Source organism: Labrus mixtus, chromosome 11 (genome assembly GCF_963584025.1).
Source record: "Labrus mixtus chromosome 11, fLabMix1.1, whole genome shotgun sequence".
In the NCBI taxonomy this organism is placed as follows: domain Eukaryota; kingdom Metazoa; phylum Chordata; class Actinopteri; order Labriformes; family Labridae; genus Labrus; species Labrus mixtus.
Window position 1 is genome coordinate 24,236,924 of NC_083622.1, and position 13,129 is coordinate 24,250,052.

At 39.4% G+C, this 13,129-nt stretch overlaps 1 protein-coding gene across 1 annotated transcript in view; it reads left to right on the forward strand.

Annotated features, from left to right (window-relative positions):
- The window catches only part of LOC132984255 (A disintegrin and metalloproteinase with thrombospondin motifs 16), a 52,825-nt gene that overhangs the window by 34,766 nt on the left and 4,930 nt on the right, over window positions 1-13,129 (forward strand). The window contains exons 13-18 of the mRNA XM_061050996.1: window positions 772-944; window positions 1,087-1,217; window positions 1,536-1,659; window positions 1,797-2,041; window positions 2,219-2,354; window positions 4,052-4,178. Of these exons, the coding sequence (XP_060906979.1) occupies window positions 772-944; window positions 1,087-1,217; window positions 1,536-1,659; window positions 1,797-2,041; window positions 2,219-2,354; window positions 4,052-4,178 (936 nt within the window). The remainder of the gene's footprint in view (window positions 1-771; window positions 945-1,086; window positions 1,218-1,535; window positions 1,660-1,796; window positions 2,042-2,218; window positions 2,355-4,051; window positions 4,179-13,129) is intronic.

Below are 13,129 nucleotides of genomic sequence, written 5' to 3' on the forward strand. Positions count from 1 at the left end.
TTGTATTTAAAAAAAACTTTGCTGAAGTTTAGTATGGACATCCAACATAGTAACAATATATGTGTGTATTTAAATACAGATCAGAATAATAGATCACCTTTAAGAATGCAACAAAGTGTGTTTTTTATGAACTGGTAAGGTCAAATATAAAAAGTATGAACCAAACAGAAACACAACAAACTACAACAGAGACAACGTTTTTCACCCTTTATCTCACGCTTTGAATATTTCCAGTATTCTTACAAGAGGGTTTGTGCTACACATCTGAGACATGCCTCAGAGATATTTATTGTTCTTTACTTCTTTTGTATTTCAGTTATTTCTCTGTATACTATGTGAATCAAGAGCCCCTTACCTGATTTAATTTGAAAGTGCTTGGGAGCCAAAATGTTCAGTTTGTTTTGTATTTTCTTTTCTCTTTGCCTTTTGAAAATGCGATGAATATTGAAAGTACTAAGAATCAGACCTCAAATATAACACTTTTAAATAAACCTGTTGCATTGTTTTTCAAATGATGTTAAAATATTGTATTCCATTTAAATCAATCAATAATTAAAAAAGCAAATAAAAGGAACACATCAAACTGGTGTAATTTTTTAAGGTTTTCTGTAAAATTGACAGAGAACAACATCCTGAAAACAAATAAATACAGGAGGCAAAAAAATGGTACATTGACTCCACACAACTTTTTTTCCCAAGGCCAACAATTATGTGAAATAATAAACATGCAATAATTTGCATCAAGTCTAACTTCTCAATTCTGTTCTTCAGGCCTGTGTTTGGAGGGAAGTTCTGTGAGGGTTCCTCAAGGTCCTACAAACTTTGTAACACTCAGGATTGTCCTGCCAACACCACTGACTATAGAGCGCAGCAGTGTGCAGAATATAATAGCAAACAGTTCAGAGGATGGTTCTACACCTGGAGGCCATACACCAGAGTGGATGGTATGATACGTTTTTACCTGTTTTTCAAAATGTAAAAAGAAAAACTGAAATGATTAAAAGGAAATTCTAGAGGAGGCTTTTTCATGTCTAGCCATGTCATTCATTGTATTTAACTTTTTTTGTTACCTCATGTTCCTCCCAGACCAGGATGTGTGTAAGCTGTACTGCTTTGCTGAAGGCTACGATTTCTTCTTTGCACTGGCCAGCAAAGTTAAGGACGGGACACTGTGCTCACAGGACAGCTCTAACGTCTGCATCGACGGACTGTGTGAGGTAATAATTTGAAATGTCATGAAGTGAGACAGATGAAGAGAGATTTGATTGAAGAGTGATTTCAAACGGTTTGGAGATGAGACTTTGAAGTTAAGCTGTACATTTCAGAGAGGATTTAGCCGTTAGAAAACATCAGTAGACACCCTCGCCTTGCTCTGTCACACCCCATTTTTACATCATAAGGAAAAACATGTCAGCGTGTCACCATATTTGTAATTAACATTGGTAGTTTTCAACTGATGTGTTTTATTTTATAATATGATGAAATGTTGCATTCAATGTATACAATGTCAGAAGCAATGATGTTTTTCTCCCTAGAGAGTGGGCTGTGACCGAGTGTTGGGCTCCACAGCTGTGCCTGATGCTTGTGGTGTGTGCAAAGGAGACAACTCCACCTGCAAGATCTACAAAGGACAGTACACTAAGCAGCATTACACTAACCGTGAGTTGATCCACTGTTCTTTTGTTTCTTTCTGGTTTTCATTTGAGAAACTGTAGCTACTAGTTCTTTCTTTATCCTCGATGAATTTCATTGCATTGTATTGTATTTTCTCAAACACAAACCAAAATTTCTCCCAGAGTACTATGGGGTGGTGACCGTCCCTGCGGGTGCCCGGAGTATCCGTGTGATAGAACTAAATACGTCCAGCTCCTACCTGGCAGTCAGGGACACACAGAGACGCTACCACCTTAACGGACAATGGACGGTGGACTGGCCGGGAAGACACCCCATCGCTGGAGCTATTTTCGAATACAAGAGACCCTATAACCGACCAGAGAGTCTCATATCAACCGGCCCCACCAATGAGACACTAGTCATAGAGGTAAGAATCGGAGGATCCTGACAGTATTGTTTGATATTTATTATGATTATTTAATTTTTTTAATATCTAAAAACACCCTTTACTTGCTTGTATGGCTGTTAACCTTCTTTGGTTATTTTTGATCACTTAATGGTAGATATAGTTTCATGTATTTCATTTGCCTTGTTTCTCCTGTAGATCTTGTTGCAGGGCTGGAACCCAGGTGTACGTTGGGAATACACTCTGAAGAAAGCAGATGAGAGAAGAAATCACATAAAACACAACTACACATGGGCCATCATACGCTCCCAATGTTCATTAACCTGTGCGGGAGGTAGGTGTATACATGAATGACACCTAAACACTATATCCTATTACACTTGTGATAGAAATCTGGTCAAAATGTGACTGAACTTGGACCCTTTTAAAATGATGCACTAATGAAAAAGGACGGATCACCTTTAGATCTTCAATCTGGCTCAGCATCTAAAGCTCAGTCCAACCTCTGTGATCTATATAATCAGGCTTTTAGCTGCAGTTTAAATGGGGATGGGGAGTTTTCCCATCATTAGGGGACATTAGCCGTTTCTGGTGGGGCCTGTTCTAAGGGACACCTGCTATTAAATGCACACATGAACATGTACATATAAGTTAAGCACACAAGAACACGCATGCAAGGCTTTGACCAGTGACCTTGTCCAATCAGAGGCCCTGTTTTTGAACTCGCACCCACACACACAAACATGAAAAAGCTGTTGTAATGACCTGAGCAGACCTTGTGCTTGAAGGTCTTTGTATGTGCATGTGTGTATTTGTGTGTCTGTATGCTCTTGTTTGCCTGCATGTGAACAAAGCCCCCAGTGTAGAGTTCCTATTGATTGACACTTAGGGTTAAAGATCCCCACCCAGGCCTGTTGCAGTCCACCCTAACCACCTCCATGCCTTTGTGTCCTGATTGTAGGCCATGATGGGTTGGGGGTCATTTGCTTTATTAAAGAGTGTGACTGACTAACTGGCCTGTATGAGTTAGGATGTGCAGATTGACCATGCCTGAGGCCAAATACCAACCTGGGGATCCGTGAAGCCAGGATTCAAGTTTCACATGAAGAAAAAAAAAGCACTGTTGGCTCCTCATTTGTGGAAGGATTTAACAACAAACACATAAGGGCAATTTGAGATGTTTATTCAATTCTGAGCAAGTAAATGTTTAAACCTAAAATTACAAACAAAAGTTAAAGCTCCTGTGAGGAGTTTTAGTTAGGAAACATACTGATGCCTCTATATGCACTACAAAAGCAGAAGATAACATCAGTGAAGAAATTGATTATATCTACAGTATATAATTGTGTTTGAATGCCTGTAAATGCTGCTGCAGTAAAGGTGCCAGACAATGTGATAAACAGAACCCTGCCTAAACAGTCTTTAATACATTGTCTTAGGCAAATATTTATGGTGAGTGTCTATTAAAAAAAGCAAGATGACATTCTTCTGAGGTCGGAAATCAGTCCTCACAAATATGCTCAACAAGATTGGCAAAGAGCCAAAAGTTACCTCTTTGTGTCCACAGGGGGCGCCAAAATCGACACTAACAGAAAGTTCCTGAGATAAACTACATTACTAAAAAAGTAATCAAACTGTTCAAGTGTTGTCATAAGTTACAGAGCATCTCTTTTTTAAAACATGTGGAAGGTGTGGTTAGAAGGCATTTTAAATAGGGCTCACATATTCAGTATGTGCTTAAATTTAATAGCTTCTTGATACGTGGCAACAACAAAAGGAAATGCTGTTTTGTTTTAAATCCAAAATATATTTTTTGTCCGTGCTGTTTTCTAAATGGGAGCGTCTTCTTGTGTCAATAATATACAATGCCGCTCTATATCATCATCTGATTCAACATAGAGAATGTGAGCACATAGTTTTGTTTTAATGGTATTTTATAGCCTAGACACAGACTGGTTAGATTGTAACTCTGAATGAAAATAATAAGTTAATGATGTGCTTAAGTTTAATATTGTGATTTATAACCTGTAGGTCAGATGAGTACCAAGCCAGCATGCTACAAAGACTTGAGAGTGCAAGTAAATACATCCTTCTGCAATCCCCGGTCAAGACCAACCACTGGACTGATGCCATGCAACACCAAACCATGCCCTTCCAGGTAAGACGCTCTGCTCTTTTATACTGTATGTCAGTTTTGTGGTGGAGGTTAAGGGAAGTGATGGTTACTGAAGCTCATGTATCAGTTACTTTATTTATACAATCAATGGATTCTGAGTTGCAATTGTTTCAGTTTTGATACCTGCTGAAAGAATGACTTCCCATCAGCCTCAGACATCTTATATATAGATATCGTATATATCTTCTACATACTGTATAGTGCTAATAGCAAACGTGAGCATGCTCAACTAAATCAAGACAATGATTTGAACAGAAATATTCCTTTAAATACACCGTTTCTGTGACTTGAATCACACAACTCATTTATCAAAAACATTTTGTTATGTCAATGATCATTTGTGGCTTCGGACATTTTTCAGTGACCTCATTGATATGTCTGCATTCTTTTAAGCTCTCAACCTGGATATCATTAACAATTGATATTTGGACAGTGCAGACATTTTCCTGGTAATTTTCTGATAAATATTTTTGGATGGAAACAGCCCTTCTAGACTTCAAGGTATGTCAATTGTTCAATTGCTCAGTTGACACGCCCTGGTCTGACTGTAGGCCTGTAATGTTCTGTATGCTATGTGACAGCCAAAAACATTGTTGGCTGTTACGGCTCAACATTCTGTACATGCATGTTCATGCCTGGAACTAGAGGAGACAGTTTCATAGGCCACCAGCCAAATACGTTGATCCAGTAACTCAAACTCACCATGCTAACAGGGGGATTATTTTTCTGGACTTTGTCTTAATATCCTCTTTTCTGCGTATGTTCTTTCTGTATCTCTCCCCCGACTTCTCCATCTTGCTGTAGTCCTTTGTCTATCTACCCTGTGACCTTTCAACCTTCCATCTCCCTTACCAGTATGACTGCCATGTGTTACTAGTCTACAACACTTACACATCTGTTCTGTAGTTTCTTGACATGCAGTGTCTAAAAGAGCTGTTTAATAGTTGAGTCGATTCTTCCAAACTTCCCACACTATCTCCTCATAATAATAGAAATGAAAGGTGTCAGGCAGCACTGACTGTACTCTCCACCCTTTCCCAGCCTAGTAGAGCACCTGTTCAATGACGATGACATTTTCCCCTCCCGTAAATGAAATAATAACTTACATTTTGGCCCAAACATGTGTTTGAGGAAAATAAGGGGGAGTTCCAGTGTGTAAACTGTGCATGTCTTGATCCAGTTCAGCACGATACCTCACCAGCTGTCATGAATGGTTAGTGCCTTTGTTTGTTCAAGACAGCAGGCAAAGAATTCTGTAAACCTTTTTTTTCCTGTAGCTTCATTTTGGGACCCAAGCTTATAACATAAAGTTTTCCAGCCCTATCAAGACCCATTTCTCGTGTAAGAGTTGTTCAGTATACCAAATGCACGACAGCCTGAATTGATGGAGCATGTTTGTGTCATCCAATCATTGGTAATCCTCAGGATTTTCCTGACAATGTTGCACCAGAAACAAGCTCTATAGTCATTTTTAGTTGGGGCCCAATGTAAGAATCTCTAACCTATGATGAGGTTCACGTCCACGTTTCTTTGGCCAAGAAGGCTTTTTTCTTGATGTTGTTTAACGTCACTGCTGTCACTTGGAGTGACACAAAGTTCCTCTTGATAATACAAGACAGAAAGCGAGATCCACTGAAGGTTCTGTGGTTTCAGGGTGTGATTCTGTGGGATCTTGGCTCAGCTTAGTTGGTTGGTCACTGTCTTTACTCCTCACATGCAGGGCCAAGGCAGAGGATAAAAGATCAGTCAATGTGGTCCATTTCTACAGAGCGGACATCATAGGGAGTGGTGCACCCGTTGACAGTCCAGACATGTATGAACACACAGACATAAAGACAGACACAAGGGAAATGTCCGCCCTTGTCTGTGCTGCTCTGGACAGTGTCATGAAGGGTAAGAAACTTGCCAGAGAACCAATCAGTGGAAGACACTCTTTGGATAAAACTGGAATTAATGACACAGGAACTTGAGATTATGCCACAAAATATTAAAGAGATAAAATATGCTTGTACATGTTTTGTAGCATTTATGACCAGTAATAAGGCACAACACTTAAAAAAAAAAAAAATCAAGAGGCAGCGAGTCATTCCTGCGGCATCTGTGGCTTCCCATGAGTACATATTGAATGTGTGTTTGAATTCATCATTTCTCTGCTATCAGACCTACCTGATCTCCTGCGCCTTTGTAACTCCTGTGAGTAAAGGTCATCAGTACAAGATACAGAACGGACGCACTATCAGTTTGGTTTAACATTGCTAACTGTTCCAATAGATAATCTAGCATGGTGTCTACACAGGAGGTATAGTATTAGCAACATGTAAGCAGAGCAAAAGGTCACCATCTCCATTAATAATGAGAGACAATCACTGGAATATCTGATGGAGGTCTTAATAAAGATGGAGGTGCCATAGTTTTACAATGTTTCACAGAGATAAGGGATCGCAGCTGCAGACCAAATATTCCCATACAAGAAAGTCCTTAACCTCTCTGTCAAATTCATGGGTTAAATGTTTATTTTCTAGCGATAAAGTGTATGTATGACATGGATTCCCTTGAATGATCTGCTGAACAGTTTCAGTAGATTCCTTTCTTCTAGAAGCAGCGTTTAGTTTGAGACTTTTGTCTGCTTCTTGTTGAGGCGTCAATTCCTCCATGCCGCTGTTCTGAATATTCCTATGTCCACTCTTTGCATTGGTCTGAAATTACAGCCAAGTCCTTGCAAATGAAGTGGAGGCTGCTGACAAGTTGTGCGTTGATTTACGAGAAAGCAGCTTAGCTGAGGAAGTGGTCTCATATTGGTCAGTGTGACCTGTGGATGTCCTGAATAAATTCAGTTGTTTTGTGTCCAAATGTGACTTTTTCCTGTGCATGCAAAATCTGTTTTGTTATGCTGAAGCCAAGCCTAAAATATGTTTCGAACTGTCGTTACTTCTCCACAATAAAACTCAATGCCAGAGAGGAAAACAATACAGCCTTTTTCCCTTTTTCTACCAGGACATTAAAGCTTCTAGTATTATGATTCACTTCACACAAACTCATGCTTTATGATGCTACTGGCTATCAGCTGCTGTCTGGAAGACGGACATACACAAACAAACACAATTTTGCACAGCTATCCTTTTGAACACGAAAAAATAATCCCTCCATTCCCCCTCAAACCACCACACAGGACTACCTCACTGGACTGTAAAATACAATATAACATACATCACAAACGTGCAATATATTTATCTGTATAGTAATTTTACACATAGCTTTTCTTTTTATATCTATTTATATCTGCACCTTATTTTTTCTATGTAAATACTTGCTGCTGTTTTTATCCTGCACTACAACGAGCCAAATGCAACAAAATGTACAAGTTTGAATGACAATAAAGAAAGTCTAAGTCTAAGTAGGAGTTAACATTGACTTTCATTCATTGCGGAGAGCAAACGCAAACAGTTTACCATTAGGCAAAACACCTTTACGGTTATACCTAAATTCACACCTTACGCCTTACCCTCAACCAAGACATATGCGGACTTCAGGTTCTCATATGTTTGGTGTTTATAGCTGAACATTTTACAAATAGGTAACAAAAACACCATGCCACACACACACACACACATACACACATACTTGCAGAATCAGAGGAAGAAGACAATGCAGGCACAGAGAGGAACAGTGGTGGTGTCTGACTACTTTGAAACCCACTCCCATCCAAATTATCTCACCCCCTCATCAAGACTCCTAAGTGACACTTTGTCTACTGCACCCCACCAAAGGAACTGCAGTCCGAACTATTGTCCAAAACTATTGCTGAATTTTACTGCTGTTTCAGAAATACTTTTCTCAGTATTATGCAGGCCACCAATATTATGTAATCAGCACTGAAATCATGGAGACCCACTTACGTTGCCATTTATCTCATGTGTTATAGTAACCAACAGCTGTTTGAGAGGGGATTTTTTTTCCCTCTGCAGCATCAGTGTCTGCTCAGTGTGTGTTGTTTTGGAACAGGTATCCTAGGAAAAATCCTGCATAATTACTACCGAGCCATTTCATTGTCACTGACATAAAGTAACGATGGTGCTGACAGGAGACATATATATACACAGTGTATAAAGTCATAAGAAATAGGAAGCCGTGCCTTCCAGAGCTTTGTTAGCTCAGAGGTTTTAAGTCATAGTGGCATGATTGCTGTTCATTGTGTCATCATGTGTGGTAATGTGCTGTAGTCATTCCTGCTTCGTTTCACTGGTTTCCCTATATTCAATAAAAACAGATACTGTGTAAGCACAATGCAGCTCTGCCAGCTTCACAGATTATCCCAACACAAGCCAAAAACTTGGCCCTCTCATACAGTTGTGAGTCAAGCAAATGTTATGTTAGGATAGCCACCACTGTACTCCACCTTCAGACTAAACTATTAACTATATGGTTTTTATTGGAGTTATTACTGTTGCCATGGTGTCTTTGTGCTCAACAGCACATCTTTTGAGTTAATCTATAAAGCAGAATTAAAGCTCAGCATAAAAATACAGAGCGTAGAAAAAGCATTACCACTCACTGTTATCTGACAAGTTGACATAAGTGTTGTAGAACGTTACTGTGTATAGGGCTCTATATTGCCAAAGAGTCAAATTAGCTTTTACACATTCAAAAAAAAAAATTTTTTAAAGGGTCCAACTCCATGAATGAAGCTCCTTACCCCCTCTTGTGGCCTCCGACAGCAGATGTTGTTGTTCAGTTGCCATGGACATTGATTGATTGTAATCAGATGTCCTAGCTATGATTCTTTCTTATAGGGTAAATTTACCCACATGGGGGTTGATACAAAGGTGTTACACATCACACTTTTAGGAAAAGTCAAAGACTGACAGACTTTAAAATCGAATTAATACAAAGTTAAACAACAATTAAATTACATTTTAGCCGATGGTCATTTTAGTATTAAAAATGTATATTGGAACAATTCCGAAATGGTCTCCCCTATATATTTGTCAACTAGAAAACCAGAAATCAGAGAAGACATGCTTTACATTACATACACAATGTTACTTTGTAAATAATGTGTGAGAAAATGTATTTGGAGTTTCCTGTTTTTGTGTCATGCTGATAGTAGGAAAAGTATGTTACTTTTGCTAAATGGATTGGACTGCAGTCAGGAAACTAAACATTTCAGAAGTGAGGCTGGCACACGTCAATTAGCACCTCCAGAAATCTTTGCTCAAAAGTGTCTCAAACAAAGCAGGCTTTATCTGAAGAGTCGCAGTCTGTGATCACACTGGCATTATTTGATAGACAGAGACAATGACTGTTTCATTTCCAGGTTTCAGGTGGTACTTAGCTGCTTACTCATCCCTAAGGCAACTATAGGTACGACAGATGCTTCATTTCCCCTCAGCTTTAAACATATACACGCGCCCACACACACACGCACACACACACACTCCTCTTGTCTGCAAGGTGTACATCCATTTATTCCTTGAGCCCTCTGTCTTCCCCATACTGTAGTTTATCTTGGTCTTGCTGTCTGCCTCTGTCACAGAGACATAGGTGAACCCTTTGAGGTTAATTGTGAGACCTTTTGTCCCACCTCTCAGCCATCTACACACACACATACACACACGCACACACACACTCACTAAAGAGCAACAGCAGGCTTGGACATAAGACCTGCACTGCAGTGTCCATTACTGGGTGTCTTCAGCTGTAAACATAACCTTAGTGGCCTAGACACTTTGATGTGACGTTTTTTCTTTTTTTTCTTCTCAGTGACATGTCCAACCCTGTCCTACCATGTATATACAAACACACGCACCCACAAACACTTTCAGACTGATATCACCAAGCAGCCAGCCAAGGATGGCTGTCACTCAAACTGTGTAGTGCTCAGGTTGCAGTCCTACCCGTCTCTCAGCGAGGATTTGTCGTGCTGTGGTTTTATGACAAACATACACTCCCCCCTGTCTGCTTGTTTGTCTGTCTCGCTGTCTGTATCATTTAAAAGTCATTTATAAATATACTCAAATTAACATTCCCTTTACACAACATCTCCCTTGCTTCCTCCTGGTGATCTCATCTGAAATATTGATGATCCACTCTGATATCACTTTTAACTTTGCCTGCTTTTCTTTCTGCTACTTTCTCTCTTGTGTGACATTCCAGCACTTGCAGAGCCCCACACACACACACACACACACACACACACACACACACACACACACACACACACACACACACGCCACCTCTATCAGCGTTTACTCACTAATGGATTTGTGTGTTTACTCTGAGATGAGGAAGCAGTGATAATAGTGGCTGTAAAGTAATCTCACAACTGTTTACACTCATCTCTGGGGCCTATCTCTTTCATTATCCACAGCTGAGACTGCTCAGCTGTGCATGTGTGCTGACGTATGCACAAGAGAACCAGATATTACAAAATTACAGACCTATTTTGTTTGTTTTCAGGAAAATTTGACAGATTGTTAGTGTTTCAATACATGATATATTCATGTGTAGCTCTTGGGGACTGATAATAAAAACAATGATGAACTTGTAGAATTCAACAATCAATCTCTTAAGGTCAAATATTAACACTTTACCAAATATGTTTTTACGTTATAAGAGATGCTTTATGGATGTTGCAAAATTCATTCTGTCAGTAAGTGTTATCAGTGCATGATTCGACCGTTTCTTTAAAATCTTACGTCGAGATGATTTTATATTACATCTGACCATCACTCTATCAAAACCTTTATCATCTGTTGTGGAGTTCCTGGTGGGTTCATGACCCATCAAGCTTTAGATATACAAACCTTTGAATTTGATTAAAAACATAAAAGTTCTCATATAACAGAGTAAATAATAGGTAATCCATCTTTTTTGCAATTGGCTGCAGTCTAAACTTTCAGGCTGCATTTCCATGCTTTTGCACTCCCAATTATGATCATTTCCAGATCTCACATTTCATATTTAATGCTCATAAAATATGATATAATAAAGTTACAGTTATGTTGTACTGTTTGGTTTTCTGATTATCAAATTAATTTGTGTATCCTGGTATACTAGAGTTGCTCGTCATGGTGAAATCAACCAGAACTGATTTCAGTTGCACATCTGTCCAATGCATGCCTTGTATTTAGACCTTTTTGTTAAACTAAACTGAAACATATTGCATTTGTATCTTTGCACATGTGTTCATTTATTTCACAGAGCATCTGACACATTTTTGAGAATGCATCAGTGTCTTGCACTTTGTGGGCTCTCTCTGCATTCATAAACTGTGAGCTGAGACAAAACGTGTTCTGGACTCACCAAAACATGCAGGCCAGACTAGACAGTGGTCACCAGTCCATCCCTGCAGATCATACTATTCTGAGGCCCTGCACGTCTTTCATTTTGCTGCGTGTGCAACCACTAAGTAAGTCCAAACTGGCATTACATCATGGAAAAAAGGTATTGGATGCCCACTCTAATTTAGAGCATGATATCATTCTGTCTCAGTGTGTGGATGAACACGGATATAAGCAGAGAAACACCCAGACACTGACACACACGTGAAAGCTCACACACACACACACACACACACTTAGTGGTCCAGCCATAAACACTGGTCAGAGGTTATTTAATGCCCTTGGTGATAATCCAAACAGCGTCATTTAGACCACAGAGGTGATTCGACACTGTCCAAAGGATATCTGAAGAGTTGTGCTCCTGTGCACAGAGTCTGATGCTTACTCATCCTCCAATAACACTCACTGTAAAACTAGAGGCAAAGATCACAAGATGAGCTGTAACTTTATAGGGTATTAATCTGCATATGAGTATACTGGTGCCAGAGGGCTCATTAAAGGGATGCATATACACACATGCATTACAAGTGCAGGTCTTTTAGTATTAATTCAAGTTAGAATATGTCACCATCATCATCAAGCACATTAAAAGCTGTGAGGAATCTGATACCCAAGATGTGACGTGGTGGTGTAAGAGAGCCAAAGTAAGATTTGAATCAGTATGCCAGCAGTATGATATTATAATGTAGCAAGCTGTTAAATGTTCTTACATCACCAATCTATAATATAAGCTACCACACGTTAACAATTATGCAGGCCTAATGTCTCAAAACACGTCTCAGATCTTCATGTAAATCCAAACATTTGCTACAGTTGGTCTTGTGCTAGCATTTACTTGTGCATTGGGTTACCATCTTGCATTGTTGCATTTGTATGTTTTTCAAGTTCCCCTCAAATCTTCCCTTGATGCAATAGAGTGTATCTACATCCTGACAAACAATAACGCAGATGGAATGTATCCATTCATAATATTTACTTAGATCTGATTACTTGTATATTGTCATTTAAAGATGTACTCTTTAAACAAGATTCCAAGGGACGGGTGCAGCTAATTAATACAAATACAGTTTAGCTTGCTCATATATACAACTCTACATGCTGACAGTGTTGTTATGGGATTGTTTGGGGTAGATGAGGCTGAGATGGCATTTTTTGGGAGAGGATGACAGAGTGTGTGATGAAGGATGGAGTTGCCTGTATCTTGTGTTTGGGGTAACAAAGGATTGATGCAATGAAGCTTTGTAGATGATAGAAGAAAGAATAGGAGGCTTGGGGATTTAGACTTGTGGTGTACTGGGGGGGGGCTTTATAAAAACGGAACTGAGCACTCTTAAGGGTCGAGGGACTGTGTCTCTAAGATCCAGGTCAGGGGCTTAATAATGCTGGATCTGTCTGACATGTTCAACAATCCATAAATGATGAATGAAATATCTGGTGGTTTTTAGTATTAGTGGTGATGAGGGCCTAAGTTAGCATAGAGTGTGGGATATAAACTGCACAGTAAGGTTTAAGGTACAGTTTAAAAGTACAACGGCTGTCCTGACTTGATCTGAAGCCAGGCAGCCATGACCACCATGGGGACTTGGGTTTGAA